General features: G+C 41.7%; 1 protein-coding gene across 2 annotated transcripts in view; it reads left to right on the top strand.

Annotated features, from left to right (window-relative positions):
* Window positions 1-12,273, top strand: part of LOC124156087 (ras-like protein family member 10B) — a 147,927-nt gene extending 135,654 nt beyond the window's left edge. For both annotated transcript variants that reach the window (XM_046530404.1, XM_046530403.1), the window contains exons 2-4: window positions 6,937-7,178; window positions 8,862-9,334; window positions 9,976-12,273. In XM_046530404.1, coding sequence (XP_046386360.1) covers window positions 7,002-7,178; window positions 8,862-9,334; window positions 9,976-10,351 — 1,026 coding nt within the window. In that variant the 5' untranslated portion in view covers window positions 6,937-7,001 and the 3' untranslated portion in view covers window positions 10,352-12,273. The remainder of the gene's footprint in view (window positions 1-6,936; window positions 7,179-8,861; window positions 9,335-9,975) is intronic.
* The last annotated feature ends 206 nt before the right edge of the window (window positions 12,274-12,479 follow it).

The following is a 12,479-nucleotide window of genomic DNA, read 5'->3' as shown; positions in this document are numbered from 1 at the left end:
AGGTCGGCTATCACGCAGTACATCGTACTAATGAGTCTAGCATCTTTCCCACTATCAGCCCAGTTCCGCCACGAATTAGACGGTGGACGAGTAAAGTGCGGGTATTTAATTCCCAATGCTCTCTCGTAAATAATTTTCGTAGTAAATGATTCCCCCGCACGAAGAATTTCGACTAACTTTTTAATGTTTGTAGAGGCTTTTCGGAAAGTAATGAGATTATCAGCTTTTGCCCATGCATTTTTCATTAAGGTTTTCCTCGGATTGTCCGATCCCGCGAGAATTCGTATGTGTGTCTTCGCTAGCAGTATATCGCATTTTAACGCTACGTGCGTCAATTTTAGCCCTCCGCGATCAAACGGACCGTAGAGCTGCGAGCGGGAGACCTTCCGCATATGTTTATACCAAATCATAGCGTTCGTAGATTTTACTATGATGGCATGAGTCTTGTTGGGGAGGGGCCAAACGTGAGCCATATACCATATCTTGGGCGTTATTACCTGCTCAACTGCGCGGACACGGCCCGTGAGAGGCAGCGAGCTGAGTGTGTACATTCCCACTCCTTGACGTACGGCCCGCTCCACCACTTCCCAGTTTCGAGTGAGCATATCTTCTGGATTAGCGCCCCACCATAGGCCTAATATCTTCACAAATGGAGACACCTCCGCCCAGGGTGCTGGCAATACTGGTCGTGGCCCGCTGATATGGAGGAATTTTGATTTTTTCTCATTGATGATTAACCCGCCGGATTGATATCTTTGAATTATCTCTTTTGCAGTCACCAGCTGCTCGTCTGAATTTACAAATATGCTGATGTCATCAGCATATAGAATAGCTGTATGACGAAAACCTCCACACGTGATGCCTATGTTCGCTGCTTCTAGTGTGCGAATGACCGGGTCCATCGCAATGGCGAATAATAGCATAGATAGCGGACAACCCTGTCTCACGGAATTCCTTATTTCAACAACGGGGGTGAGGGCATTGTTTATTTTAATTCTGGCATTCACGTTTGAATATAGGGTGCTGATGAACCCAATGAATTTATCAGGAAAGAGCATGCGTTTCATTATTTCAATAATATATGGAACGCGAACAAAATCAAAGGCCTTCTTGAGGTCTACAGCAAGTATGGAGCAAGGGTCTTTTTCCATTTCGGATGCGGATAGAATTATGTCTCGGATGAGTAAGGTGGCATCTATTATGTTTCGTTGCCTTGAGATGGCAAATTGTAACGGAGACAAAACATGGTCCGTAACTTCGATCATGCGGTTTTTAAGCACATGGGCCAATATTTTATAGTCGCTGTTGAGGAGCGCTATCGGCCTGTAGTCGAGGAATGATTTTGGGCGCCCCGACTATGGAAGGAGGCTAATGACGGCGCATCTTTGGCTCGGAGTCAAAGTTCCATCAGTCAATGACTGATTGAGAACATTTTTTAATGTTTTCCCAAGTATATTCCAAAAAGTTACATAGAATTCAAAGGGTAATCCATCCATGCCTGGCGCTTTTCCTTTTGGTAGCGATTTTATTACGGCATCGAGCTCCTCCTCAGCGATGCCGCCGGTGAGTGTGTCTTGCGCTTCGAGCGGGAGGGTTGGAAGATTTGGCAAAGGGGGCATGTCCGCCTCACTCCAAGGGGGGTAGCGTTGGAAGGTGTTCGTGAGGTGTGCGGTGGCTTCCCGGAGAAGGCCATCTTTGTTGTTTGAGAGGCGAGGCGAGTGTGTCTGGGTTTGTTGTAATCTTACAGTGCGTTGGAGGTCAGCAAGTGTAAGGGGACCCCATGTGTCGGGGTTTAATTCCCGCTGCCAGCACCGTGGGGCATATTTTCTTAGTTCTAAATTAAAAATAGCTGTTTTCAATGACGTAGCAAGTTTTTGAAAGGTAGCATGTTTTTCTGGTGCTTGCATCAGGTCATTCAATGCACTTCTATAAAAAAAAAGTGTGAAATTGATCTCCTTCGACCTTTGCCTCTGTAGTTTCTTTATGTAACTCGCTATTTTAGGTTTGAAGACCTTTTCCCACCAATTCGTGATGTCTGTCATAGGGCGGATGGAGGATATTAGGCCTGTGATTCGATCTCCAATGGCTAATCGAATGTTTTCTTCCCCAAGGATGCCTACATCCATTCTCCAATATGGAGAGGGGGGATGCCGCGCAGTACAAGGCGTATCAGTGAGGTTAAGGTCGAGCACTAGAGCGCAGTGATCCGAGGTGCTTACAGGTAGAGTTTGGATGGAAATGAATAGGGGTTTGATGGAAGAGGATAGGAAGAAATAGTCAATTCGAGTGCGAGACTTGCGTCCTGCTCTCGTGAAAGGGGCGGGGCGGGCGTCGGGAAGGAGAGAGGCGTCAGAGGCACGCGTGCTTTGGATGAGCCGCGCGAGAGAGTGGCTCGGCCGGTAAGTGATTTTTTCGCGGTTCGTGTCCGAGTCTTCGCGTCTGTATATCGAATTAAAATCTCCCCCCATTACAGCCTTCCCAGTGAAGGTTGTTAAGTATGACAGTAGATCGTCTTCGAAAAAACGGTCACGTGCATGTCTATTTCCTTCCCCGGATGGGGCATAAACATTGATAAAATGGGTTCCTGCGGCAACGAGTGATAAAATACGTCCTGAGGGGTGACGCCGAATGTGGTGACAGGAGATATTATTGTGGACAAGTGTGACAATACCTAGGTTAGTCCCTAGGTTATTAGAAAATATCTGAAAGTTTGGGTCCGGCCAGACAAAATCAAAAGTCGTCTCCTGTAGCAAGACGATATCAGGCTTCAAATTTTGAATAAAGGACGAGAGGAGTTTTACTTTGATCGGGTTTGAAATCCTGGCAATATTTAAAGTCAGACAGCGCATGGTGGTTGTGAGGCGGGGTGTTACTTACTCTCTTTATTTTTTTCACTTGTGTCGCCCTGGCGCCGTGGTTTCCGACGGCCTGCTTCCCCTCGCCGTTTCCCAGGTCGCCTGGGGCTCTTCGGTGCCGATGTCTCTTGTCTAAACTGCGCCCCATCCAAGGTCTCCTCATCCGCACTCGTCTCCGACGCTGTCTCGGAGACAGGGATGAAGAAACGGCTTCTGGTGACGCTTGGTCTCAGCTCGGGTGGGCAAAACAGGGAGGAGTCAGAGTTCGCATGTTGGTGCTCAGTGGACATGTCTTCAGGCGTAGGGGACAAGGAGTAGGATGTCGAAGGTGGTATTGGAAGAGAAAGGGTTTCTATGGTCGGGTTGTCGCTGATTGGGGAGAGTGAAACAGAAATGTTGATTTCCGAATCCTCAGGTGTGAGAGTCAGGGTATCAATGTCCTGTGATGCCGCAGGCTGGCTAGCGGTCTTCTCCTCCATTGTCCGGAATAGGTCCTCGCTGATGATCGTGACTTGGGGGAGTTCGGAGGCCACAATTACGCCACTATTTTCCGTCATGGCGTCTTCTTCCCGTTCGTGCTGCGTTACCGGCTTGGGAGAGCCAGGGGGGCAGTCGACTGCGGCGGGAGGGGGTGTCGAAGTGTGGGAGGGGGAAATGTCGGCCACAGCTGCAGGAGGGGGTGTCGAGGTCTCGGGGGCGTCCTGCAATGCCGAGCAAGCCTCACGCGCTTGTCGCTTCCGATCCGGGGATCCATGGTCCGATTCGGACTGTCTGGTCCAATGGGGCCTCGTGGGTAAGGCCGGAAATTCGTCTCTCGGTGCGGTCTCAAGTGCGATAAGGCCTCGTGCTGCCTCTTCCAAGGACTTTTCATCCAGAAACTGTGCAGATGAGAGTGGGGCAGCCATTGCCTCTGCGTAACTTCTTCCGCTGGTGTTCCGTGGGCAGTTTTTCCTCTCGTGGCCGACTTGACCGCATCTTGCGCACGTACGCTTCTGTCCCTCGTATATTATGAGAGCACGTTGTCCGGAAACCTTAATAAAAGAAGGTATGTTGCTGTCTATCACCATGCGGGCTAATCTCGTACCTGTGTAGAACCTTTGCATGCGGTGGCTTCCCCATGTACTCTCCCAAATTCTTTGAACCTTTCCATATTGGGATAATTCCTTCGATATCTCCATCAATCCAATCTCAAAGGGGAGACCAATGATTTTTACTTGGACAGGTGTTCCGGCTGTGCTCTCAATGGAGCACTTAGTTCTCTCGTTTCCTCTTGATGGAAAGGGCAGACGTCTCGGTCCATCTTCCATGATTATCTGCATTCTTTCTTCGGTATGTAGTTTCACAAAAACCATTCTTCTGTTAAAACCAAATTGAATTCCATAGATATCTTCATCCACGAGGCCCAGCGTTTCCGTTAAGAAAATGTAGACCTCCAGTGGTGAGGGAAAATCGTCCTTTTCCTCCGTCGTGAGAAGAAGGGTGCTTCGTCGTTCAGTCGCCATGGTTGGGACTGGGCGCCTGAGCGGGGGCCGAAGCCGAAGGAGTGCCGGCGAACGAGGTCTCGCTCGCCGGTCGAGCTTTCGCGTTCCCGTTAAACAAGAGCTCGGTAGAAACACGTCCGTCTACGAAGGCTACCGAGGCGTCATTCTTCCCTGTGGAAATTTGTGGACTATACCGGACAAGGTGGTATGGACTGCTGAGCATATTATGCGACGAGCAGTCCAAATCGTGCGCACGGCGCCACAGCCGGAGAGTAAAGTCCGAACTTTGAACACATATAGGTGTTCTCTCTTTGACGAATTTAAGTATACCGGGACAATTGTGCAATTGTGCATTGCGGGTGACTCCCGTAAAAGTTATCACCGTGGCTAGTCCCGGTATACTTAAATCCTTTAATTCTGCTAAGAATTTTTTCCCATATCATTAACTAATTTCTAATGCTGCTTCCAAAAAGGAGCGACACTTTGGAAATATTAAAGACAAAACAGTTGTGCTGAACGACTTTGGGCAATACCAATTCCTGAATGTGTTAATTACAAAAACGTGTGACGTTCTTGAATACCCATCACATATTAAACTACTCTTTAGCACGTGCTAAAATTATAATTAGGAGTGGATTTTTTTCTCAATAATTTTTTGTTGATTAATGAAAAGGTCGAGGAAAGAGGCACGCAAACATGTTTACGAAGGTATTCAATGAAAGAACAAGGAAAATACGGTGAAAATAATGAGGTATCAATTTCAAGAATTCTAAAGGAGTGATGAAAGAACAATATGGAGTAAATTGTTTACAGCTTTCATCGCCTGAAGGGCGAAGAAAAAGAAACTTCCAGAGCGAAATGGTGATACAAAATGTACGCCACTAAATAAAAGTCATTATTGAAGGACGTGTTATTTACACGAATATTACAAAAGAGGATCTTTAAGTCGTCCTCTAGATGTGTTGTTACAGCGCATTCAAATTGAGTGGCAAAATTCACAACCCGCCTCGCTGGCGGACAACGTAATGAAACGAGTAAAATTTGTCGAATCCTATTCATTTATCCTTTTTTAATGTTTTCTTGAGGTGAATCCTTTCTCTAATTATTATAATACGGGTAGTTTTTGTGTTAGTTTTAATAAAAATAATTTTTGTCTCTAATTTTTCCCCTTTAGTTTTATGATTCATTGCATCTCAAGTTCTACTTAATTCTTTATTTCTATTCAAGTTTTCTTTCCTGTAATTTAAAAAAATTAAAGTCTATTTTGATTCATTTTTTCAGCTGCGATTCACTGACATTATTTTTCTGCTGCATATAGACAGTGCCAGTATATTATAATGAACATTAATAATCATGCATTAATACTGATTGGAAAAAATTTGAAGGAAATAATTTTTTTAACGTCAACATGTAATTTGATTTTGCTCACAACATATCAAATAAGGTATTCTAAGGCCACATAGTATTACATGCATCGCCAAGCCCAATCCTTCTTACTAGATTGAACTTCCCTTTTCAATTCATATCAAGGGTCATTCCCTTCCATTATATCCACGAACACAATTCTCTGCCTCCGTCGTCTCTTGTCCAACATGCTTTCATCTAACTTGGTCTTTAGCATCCCCCCTCGCTTAGAATTCGCACCACCAAAACTCTCGGTCTCCTTCTTGTATCCTCCAGCAGCTTCGTCTCATTGACCTCATGTTAATAATTTCCTCTTTCCTTGTTCTTACCGTCCATTTTATCTCCACCATTCTCCACCCATATCCAAATTTACGGTGTTATATTTGATTATTTTTTTACGCTTAATTTTCAGATATCGAAATCAATACAATAAAAAAATATTAATAAAAAAACAATATTATGCTGAGAAGCCGTAATATATTGTCCTCACTCATTCCACCCCGTGTTTTCATAACTCATGTTTCACGGAATCGAGTATTGAGAAATTATAATTTTGCATTGGATAAATTAAAAAAAAATATCCCGGTTTTATGCCCTACTATTCCAAGGTTTCTTTGAAAGTCTTCCTTCAAGTTCTTAGGTTCATGAAGTTCCGATATCTTATATGTACCACTAATAATGTCTGCTATGAACTTAATTATGTTCATTATTATTATGAGAGTTTGTATTTACAGGTTTTTACATAGAAGTATGTAAAAATATGTCATAATGGTTTCCCAATTTCTTTCACTTCAGATCACCTTGAGTTGGCCACTTGTATATGCTGACGATATATTTTTTCATGCCCTAAATGGTGGAACTAGTTTAGTTAAAAACGGCTTATGGGACGATTTCACCGCATTATTTTGCTATTTACTCGGATTATTCGAGTGGCTAAAGCTTTACTAGTTTATTATTATTTTTTATCTCATTATTCTTAAATGTTCTTCACATGATATGCTTTTTACCACATGTCATATTTAATGACATTAATATAATGTATAAAAAATTATTATTTGGTGCCACTAACATTTAAGGATGGTAACTTCCACAATGGTATTAACCAATGAAGCTATCCAAAGCACCTTCATTTTTTGTTAACAAATTTGTAAATTTGAGGCATTTGGAGTGATAAATTTATTATTATTATTTTCCAGATCTCGAAGTGAGCTCGGCGTACTTGGAGAGGCCGAGGCCTAGTTACGGAGGATGGAGGGTGAGCATGGGCCGATCCAAGGAGGGGGACGAGCGGAGGAGCAGTGCCTTCTCGTACAGGAGGGAGTCTTCGTTGACGACGTGCCAGCACGCGCACGACGAGCAGGGGCCCTCCGAACCGGCCGAGTTGGTCAAGGTGATCCTGCTCGGGGCTCCCGCGGTCGGCAAGACATCCCTTGTGCAAGTGCGTGCCTCACATTTAATGACCTATGAGCAATGCTTGGGATTCCACTCGCCATATCCTAAGGAGTATTCTTCTACACCCACGTCCGTAGATGAGATGGTGTAGTACGGTTGAAACGCTATTCAAGGCAGCGAGAAATGCATTATTGCACATGCAAATCGTATTAAACAAATATTTTAGATGTAATAGCCTTTTCTTCGATAGCGCAAGATTTCTTTCTCGTCATTGTGTTAGTTACAGGCAGCGTTGTTCCCACTGTCAGCGGGCAGCTATTGTTGTGCTAATATTGCTGAAATATTGCTGAGATATTTCTGTTTCAGACTTGGGATTAGTTATTATGTTTTAACCATCTCGTTTTAAATCTCCAGAATCCTCAGTATTTAAAACTTAGTATAGACTTTTTCATTGAATGAACGCGTTAATATGCTTATAACTTAGTGTATTTGCTGGATAACATCAAAATTTTGGGAACAGCAGGTATATGTGATAGCAATGTGTACTTTATTATTCTATGGGTATATTTTGGTCCTTCTGGCTGCTTTTTACTGTAATAAATTGAAGTAAACCTGTTTATTTTAAGACATTTGAGGGAGTTAGAAGCCAAGGGTGGAAGCGATTGTTTGTAATCAGTGTCAGATAAAGGAATTGATGGAAGAAATATACAAAAACATAGTGGACAAGGGATACGAGTGAGTTTCTGTTCTGTGTTGATATCGAGTGGAAAATCTAATGCATTTCTTGCTAATTATCTATTTGATCTCGCATGCTTTCTTCACCTACTTTCTATACCTAACTCTGTTTAGGAAAAAAATCACTTTTACCCCTTGGAATTTCACTCCCTCATATGACGTTTTATTACCGAGTGCCAGTTACCCACATCAGTCAGCATGCCTACAATGGAGTTGTGGAATGAATACAAGAATAAACGATTTAAGTTTTTCCTGGTGAATACTTCTGACAAATATTTCTCGGGTTTGCATCCAGGTTAAAGCTTTTATGTAAGCCGACGTTTCGGAAGACGACTTAGTTAAGGAAGCAATAGAGATCCGCCTCAATCCCAAAAATTTCAATCGGGACACCGGCTTTCATCTAAGCACTACATGGAGACCTGTAATCAGCTGCATGAAAAACATAAGGGTTAAACGTGAATAATTTCAAAAGACCTACAGCCAATCGGACGACACCTGAGCCGCATTGTTGTCCTCGGTAAACGGTCGATCCAGTTCAGTGTGAAATTGAACTTCGATAAAGTAACACAGCCTTGAGGATGGAAGACAAGTCGTCTTCCGAAACGTCGGCTTACATAAAAGCTTTAACCTGGATGCAAACCCGAGAAATATTTGTCAGAATACAAGAATGATTGAAGAGAATTCTGTGTCAGGATAATATGATTGGCGTGTAGGGATTTTTAATGAGGATTCCCTGTTCTGTCTGTGTTTTTCATATTTAATTAGGATAAAATAAATCGGCAGGAAATTCTATATCTTTTACTATTCCATAGTTTCTTCAAAAGCTGTCGTTCATGGTTTTGGATTCAAGAAACTTAGCTTACACGTACCACTTATGTCGCTGCTATGAACTTAATTTATGCTAGTTATAATGAAAATTTTTCCTTGCTAGTGTATCATGCAGAACCATTTTAAAATATGTAATGAAGGGTTCTCCATATCTTTTCCTTTTCAGCAATTCGTGCTGAACGAGTTTTGTGATCACTATTGCCCAACCGATCGCCGCCACACCTACTACCCCTCCGTTGTCATTAACAAGAAACTCTACGACCTCAAGATCTCTGATCTGCCTCCTATTCCATACTTTCCCGTCGACTCTCTGCTCGAGTGGAATGACTTTCGTTCATACGGACTCCGTTCGGCGACCGCCTACGTCCTTGTGTTTGATCTCTCCAACGCCGCAGACACCTTCCGACACATCAAGTGCCTCCGGGAGCAGATGGTCAGCAGCCGTGATATGAGCAACGTTCCCGTTGTGGTCGTCGGAAATAAGCACGACCGCATACGTGGCCCTGTACGCTTCCCAGAGGGGGATCACGTGTTGGATGATGTAGTCGAGCAGCCAATGAGGTCTTCGTATGGAGGATCATGCAGCTTTCTCTCCCCTCCAACTATCACCATACTCCCGTCGTTGGGATCTTCCACCAGGTATTTTTACTATATTTTAATTGGAAAATGATATTTAAGTGTGCGCATACGTCACACGCCATGTTTTTGTGGAGTATTTATGGCTATACCTATTTTTCTCTTCGGAAATATGAATATTTTTGACGCAACACAGTCGATATTCCTCCTGAGCCCATTCGTTGTGGCAAAATTCAAAGGATCATTGTGGATTTATGCGATATTTATAATTTATATAACTCCAAATTTAGTATTGATTTTCCTCAATTTCAAATCCTCATTTGGTAGAAAATTTGAATCCATTAGGCAGAAAGTATGTTTTGTGACCTACGCTAAGGCTTTTCAGCAAAATTAAAGACTTTAATTCAAAATCATATGCTGTAACAAATAATTAGCAGGATATTCGGCGTTCTTTTCCATAAATGTTTTAATTCCTCCATATTTTCACAGCCTTTTCAAGGTATAGTATTGTTTGACACTCTGTTGAAGAATATTCTCAATGTTATGATGTCACAATTATGTATCACATTGACTAGCGATTTCCTCTTCAGTAAAAAATTATGATATTGTGGGGTTTGATCGGAAAATCTGTGCGCAATGACTGACTACATTCTATGTCTGGGCACCTCGTAAATGCGGCTGTTTCAACCGTGACTCTTTGACAGGTCGCTTCTCGCCCACCAACATCACCAACATCAGCAACAGCAGAAGGCCATCGCCCTGTCGGAGTCGAGAGAACGGAGGGACATTGCCAACATAGTGCAGAAACACTGGCGGTGCGGTTACGTGGAGTGCAGCGCAAAGTACAACTGGCGGGTGGTAGCCGTGTTCAAGGAACTGATGCAGGCCGTGGATGCCATCGATGGGAAGGAAGTTCCTGTGGAGAACGGGGAGGATGGAGGTCCAACTGCGGCTGTCACCGGCGAAGAAGCCGGGAGGGAAACAGTGGCACGGTACCACGTGCAGAGGCACCACGGGACTTCGATTGTAGTAGAGAGCTTTCCTCGGGATTTGGAGAGAAATAAATGCTCACTTCTCTGATAGCCTCACCCAGAGGTACAGTTGAGCAATATCTGTAATGATACAGACTAACTGTGGGTAATTATTTTCTCAGTGCCATTATAATTGTATTTTCACATTATTTTATCGGTTTCCTCAATGGAGAAGTCGACCTTCGTACATTTTCCAAGGATGTGACTAATTTATAAGCCTTTGAAAAGGCCAATATCGAGAACATGCCTCATACGTATGGGGAAAATAATGGATTATGGTCACGATTAGTGTTTATGCTGATGACAGTCAATGTGATGAAATATTAATGATGTGGGACCAGCGTTATGACTTAAACTAAAACTAATGAAGGCCTGATGGGAAAGCAATTAGAATCAACAAAGCCTTGCCTCAGTGATGCAGTTAGATACAAGGAAACTACAGGTAAACTTGATGCCTTTGATCAGGGGTAAATCACATGTTAAGTACTAATATACTATTTAATATTTAAAATGGTCTAGAGGAATTTTACTTTCCATTAAATAACCATTTCTGTAATCCAATAAGATAAATATTTTTATGAAGGTAAGTTGCAAGTATGGGCTGTTAAATTGGTAGCTTGACAGATAATTACATCCACGACATTGTTTAGCTTGTCAACCTTGATAGATTTTAATAAAATATCACCATTTCTGCAAATAAGCACTTGACGATGTAAATAATTATCTCTCCTACGTATTTATATATTTCGTATCTTTACGCAACAGATACTGTGGAATAATTTTTCAAAGAAAACATGAATGTAAACATGACCATTGTTTTTTGGAAATTGATAAAAATAATAGCCAAAATATCACTAAGTAACTTCTAAACAGGAATTAATGATTTGTATGGCTAAAAAAGTGACTGAAAAAATGATTCGTAGCTTTGAAAGAATAGATAAAACTTGCTTCAGAGATTTATTTCAGAAATCCTTTCATTACAAGTATGTATGTTATATGCAGCTATAATATAGGGAAATATGATGAACTTTTTTGAGTTATTCTTCACTGAATGTTTATTTTTTTATCATTCCCTGGAATCGTGAGAGGCGTTATGCCTTTTAAGTATTTTATTTTTTTCCCCTCATATAAGGATAAGAGATTCTTATTTTCGTGGACTTCACTCTTGTGAGGTATTCGCCTAAAAACATTGATTCACACTCGGATCCCTCTGTTCAGAGTGGTCTGTTCTCATTTTTCATTTGAAATTATTTCTTTATTATTAATTATTATAAATTTTATTCTATCCTGATATGTTTTAGCTCATTTTTATAGATTCAAAATGAATAAAGAGTTCAATGGCATCAATTCGTTATAAAATGTCACTTTGATCACTATTAATCCATTCCGTATTTTGACTTTAAAATTAGTCGTAAAAGGTATTTGTTGGTGGACCTTCAATTCCTTCTTTGCGAGTGCAATCAGGTAAGATTGGCCGTTTTTCCCATAGCAGGCTTTTTTTTTAAATCCTTTCTCCCTCTTTCTTGTCTAATTATAATGCTAATGAAAACATGTTAAATCTTATTTCCCAACAGTATGAGGATGTTTTGCAAGGAAGATAAAGAACACATGTGGTAAGGGGTTCTCTGTCTTCAGGGGAGAACGCGACGCACTTTAATACGGAAATATGCGTCACGCATGAGTGTAAAGGTGAGAAAAATGAGGTATTTATTTGACGAGTACCCATGGGAAACGGTGATTGGGCATAACATCCTGAATGGTATGCAATAACTATGCACTTATGTGTTAATGGTGGAATGACCACGGCGCTCACGCTTTTTGTTTTAAATCGACTTGGTTGGTATTAGACTGCTTTACTATGGTTTATTATTTCTATCAATGACACTAATGGTCTTTATCAAGCTTATCTCGTGCCCTTTATAAAATTTTGAAATGTAAACAATCGGAGATTATATGAACTTGTTACGTCTTTTAACTTCATTTATAAATTAATAAAATGTAAATCTAAATACTTAATTATAAGTATGATCTAATTGAAATAGTATTCTTCCTGGATGTGATATTTTCTCTGTGCATAGCTGTGTTGAAGTTTAAAGTTAGTGACGATGTTTTAGGGAACGATTTTTTTTCGATCTCTTTAGCATCTCTCGATCCCTATCATCGATCTTGGGGGTGAT

Source organism: Ischnura elegans, chromosome 3 (genome assembly GCF_921293095.1).
Source record: "Ischnura elegans chromosome 3, ioIscEleg1.1, whole genome shotgun sequence".
Taxonomy (NCBI): Eukaryota; Metazoa; Arthropoda; class Insecta; order Odonata; family Coenagrionidae; genus Ischnura; species Ischnura elegans.
Note: the sequence above shows the minus strand (reverse complement) of the source record. Positions and strands in the feature narration are given on the sequence as shown.